Raw genomic sequence first — 4,456 nt, forward strand, 5'->3', positions numbered from 1 at the left:
AATGTAACAATAAAATTACTTCTTTTTTTCTTACAACTTTATTTTTCTAAAAAGAGAGATACATGTACAGATTTTTAAAAGAATTTTGGCACAAAAATATATGAATATATTTTTGTCAGTATTTGAATTTTTTAAAGGTTTGACAGTATGCATTGAAATCTTACTAGTTACCATAATCATAATGTACATATAGAACAGAATGTAGCATGGAAAGAGAACTTTCTTGGTGTGTATAGATTAAGCATAATGATTTTTAAATATCAAAAATTACCACAAGACTATCTTCTGAGAAAAAAATTAGAGAAAAGATGCCCTTCACAATAGTCACAAACAATATGAAATACCTTGGTGTGACCCTAACTAAGCAAGTGAAGTACCTGTATGACAAGAACTTCAAACCTCTGATAAAGAAAATTGAAAAAACAATCTCAAAACATAGAAAGATTCTCATGAATTGGAAGGATAAACATTTTTAAAATGGCCATCTTACCAAAGGCAATCCACAGATTAAATGCATTTACATCAAAATTCTAACTCAATTCTTCATGGAGTTGAAAAGAGCAATTTGAAAATTTATCTGGAATAACAAAAAACCTAGAATATTGAAATCTCCACTGTTTGTGGGGTTGTAAGTTAGTACAACAACTCTGGAAATTAGGTTGGTGGTTCCTCAGAAAATTGGATATAGTCCTGCCTGAAGACCCAGTTTCTCCACTTCTGGGCATATACCCCAAAGATTCTCCAACATACCATAAGGACACATGCTCCACCTTGTTTATAATCGCCTTATTTATAATAGGCAGAAGCTGGAAAGAACCCAGATGTTCTTCAGTAGAATGGATACAAAAATTGTGGTATATTTTACAGTGAAGTACTACTAAGCAACTAGAAACAATGACTTTATGAAATTCCTAGGAAAATAAATGTATCTAGAGAGTATCATCCTGAGTGAGGTAATCCAATTACAAAGAACAGACATAATATGCAGTCACTGATAATTTGATTCTTGCTCCAGAAAGCCCTGAATACCCAAAAACAACTCACAGATCATATGAAGCTCAAAAATATAAAGGCCCAAAAGTGGAAGCCTCACTCCTTCTTAGAAAAATATACAACAACAAGTGTATAGCACCCTCTCAGAGTGTGGTACACCTAGACCTTAAATCATTAATTACTCAAGAGCTAAGAAGATAGCCTTGTGGTAATTTTTGGTATCTAAAAATCATTAAGTTTAATCTATACACACCAAAAAACTTTGACTATTTCAATGTTATGTTTTGTTTTACATGTACTTTATGCTTATGATAAGTAGTAAGATTATAATGAATACTATCAAACCTTTAAAAAAATCAAGTACTGACAAAAATATATTCATATAATTTTATGAAAAAATGCTTTTCAAAATCTGTACGTGTCCCTTTTAAAATTAAATTGTAAAAAAAATAAGTAAAATTTTACATTAATTTAAAAAAGTTTTTAGTGCTTAGCATCAGTAACATCAAAAGAATACAACAATGTAATACCAGAAACTTTGTTTGTATCATTTGAAGAATATCAATTTGCTACTTGAATAATTAAGTTTGAGAAGAGTCTTTAATTTTTAAAAAAAAACACATTTGCTAGGCCTGCATGAGATTGGTACCTACAGTCATCTGAAACTGAAGTTCCAGGGGACCCCAAAAGCTCTTCTGACTACTGCGAGTATCAGAAATGCAATCATTCACACATGCTCAGAAAAGACTTATAAATATAAATAAAAATAAGTGGAACATTTTTAAAAGAAGGGAAATAAACATTTATTTTTAAATCTAGTGGGACTTTAACTGCAAATTTTCTATTGGATAGTTTATTTACTTTTGTTTCAAATTATTCCCTTTCCCAATTCAACCTCTAAAACCCCCATCCCATCCTCCCTCCCCCTGCTTATATAAGAATGCTACACCAACCAACCACTCATCCCACATCCCCACTCTGGAATTTTTCTTTACAGGGCCATCAAACCAGAACCCTTTGATGTTTACCAAGGCCATTCTCTGCCAAAGATGCAGCTGGAGCCTTGAGTCTCTCCAGTTGTAGTCTGGTTGGTGGTTTACACCCTGAGATCTTGGGTTGTGGGATCTGCTTGATTGATATTGTTGTTCTTCCCATGGGCTGCAAAACTTTTCAGTTCTTTCAGTCCTTTCTTTCTCTCCTCCATTGGAAACCCTGTGCTCAGTCTAGTGGTTGGCTAGGAGCATCTGCCTCTTGTTTTTGTGAGACTTTGGCAGAACCTTTCAGGAGACAGCTATATTAGGCTCTGTCAGCACCTGCAATAGTATCTGAGTTTGGTGGTTGTATATGGGATGAATCACCAAATAGGGCAATCTAAGGATGCCCTTTCCTTCAGTCTCTCATTTACACTGTCTCCATATTTCCCCCTTAGAGTATTCTCTCCCTTCTAAGAAGGACTGAAGCATCCTTGCTTTGGTTGCCCTTATTCTTGAACTTCATGTGGTCTGTGAATTGTCTCTTGGAAATTCTGAGTTTTTGGGCTAATATCCTCTTATCGGTGAGTTCATGCCAAGTGTGTTCTTTTCTGGCAGGATTACCTCACTCAGAATGATATTTTCTAATACCATACATTTAGATAAGTATTTCATGGAGTCATTGTTTTTAATAAGAGTATGAAATGTACCATGTTTTCTGTATTCATTCCTCTAAGTAAAGGGCATCTGGGTTCTTATCAGTTTCTGGATATTATAAATGAGGCTGCTATGAAAATAGTGGAGCATGTATCCTTGTTATATGTTGGAACATCTTTTAGCTATATGCTCAGTAGTGGTAGTGCTGGGTTCTCAGGTAGCACTATGTGGAATTACCTGAAAAACCACCAGACTGATTTCCAGAGTGGTTGTACCACCTTGCAATTTCACCAACAATAGAGGAGCATTGCTCTTTCTCTAGATCCTCACCAGCATTTGCTGTCACCTGAATCTTTGATCTTAGTTATTCTGACTGGTGTGAGATAAAATCTCAGGGTGTGTTGTTTTCAGAACATTGATTATTCTTTTATCTGACTTGATATTTACCAAAGGAGTAATTATGGGATAGGCATATATAACACATGTCTGAACGGTCAGGACGACTTTGTCATACATCCATAAGAGAAGTGAGGTGAATGAAATTATGAAGTCCACCCAGTACATTACCACAAAGAAAATTAACAGCAGCAAGATGGTCTGGGTGGCCTTTTTCTCAGGAGATGATCTAAGGTGTTTTACGCTATGCAGATGCTTATATTGCTTCTGATGTTTGTGAAGGATATTTACCATGTAAGAACTTACAGTCAGCATGACTGCTACAGGAAAAACATCTCTGGATGTTATCTGTGTAAAAATTAATACCCTAACAATGTAGTTCCTGGGGAATACTGAGCAGGTTTTAGTGATCTTCATCTGATTGGTCTCACTCACATTGGTAAAACTACCAACATACAACAACAGGTAACTACTAACAGACAAATTGAAAAACCAAATATAAAATGAAGCATTTACCAAGTATGTTTTAAGTTTTGTTTTAAATTTTGCCAACAAAGAGTTACTGGGACTGATAGTGACAGCCTGAAACACACTCAGGAGGCAGGTGATGCTGATAGAGAGGCCTCTCATCACTCTGTTTATGTAAAAAGTTGTCTTACATCTGATGTCATTTTCAATGTTTAGTGACTGAAATATGTCTCTAAGCCCAATATTTACTCCACTGAGGAACATCATTATATGAACAAATGTCAATTGACAGGAGATCAGGTCAATAGGTTTAGTTCTGTGACTAAGGATTAAGAAAATATAGAAAAGAAGAAGAAACATATTGGCTAGGATTCCAAGTATATCTTGGAAATAAAAGGCATTCTCTAATGAGAACATAAATGCAGAATATACTTATCGTAAGTGCTCAGTAGAAGTGTATATTAAATATCTGAAAAAAAAAAAACAGAGAATACGAGAAACTTGTGTTTCACTGGATAGCATGTCTATATAATTATTCTATATTCTCTACTAATTTTTCATTAATCTATCTCTCCAACTGATGCTTCAGACTGTACGTCATTGTCTCCACTTTTATATGCCATTCATAAATCTCCTGATAATAAAATATTAAAGATAATAAGTGTCTTTATATTCATATCTATACAGAAAGAACATTGTCTCATGCAAATGAGTCTAAAGCCTTAGGAATCCAATCCTATTGATTTCAATTTTGTCATTTTATAGTTAACAAATAAAATAGTAGTAATGAGTACAGAATACTTATCACATCCATGTAACTGAACAAAATGTATGTTGGTATTGGAAAAAATATCAGACATTTCTGTCTCATATGCTATAATTTTACTATGCTCGCAGGCAACTATTATCCTTTTAACTTATAATTCTGATGGATTCACAGTCCTAAGTCCTGATTGTATCACTTTTTTAAT

The 4,456-nt window shown here is 34.1% G+C and overlaps 1 protein-coding gene across 1 annotated transcript; it reads right to left on the minus strand.

The window, feature by feature from the left end:
• Positions 1–2,981: 2,981 nt before the first annotated feature.
• LOC308432574 (putative vomeronasal receptor-like protein 4) lies at positions 2,982–3,902 on the minus strand (the record flags this gene model as incomplete). Its single annotated transcript, XM_080932366.1, has 1 exon — positions 2,982–3,902. One exon carries the CDS (start codon positions 3,900–3,902, stop codon positions 2,982–2,984), a length of 921 nt encoding a protein of 306 aa, XP_080788492.1.
• Between the last annotated feature and the right edge of the window lie 554 nt (positions 3,903–4,456).

Source organism: Micromys minutus, assembly GCF_963924665.1.
Source record: "Micromys minutus genome assembly, chromosome: 18".
NCBI classification, from domain to species: Eukaryota; Metazoa; Chordata; class Mammalia; order Rodentia; family Muridae; genus Micromys; species Micromys minutus.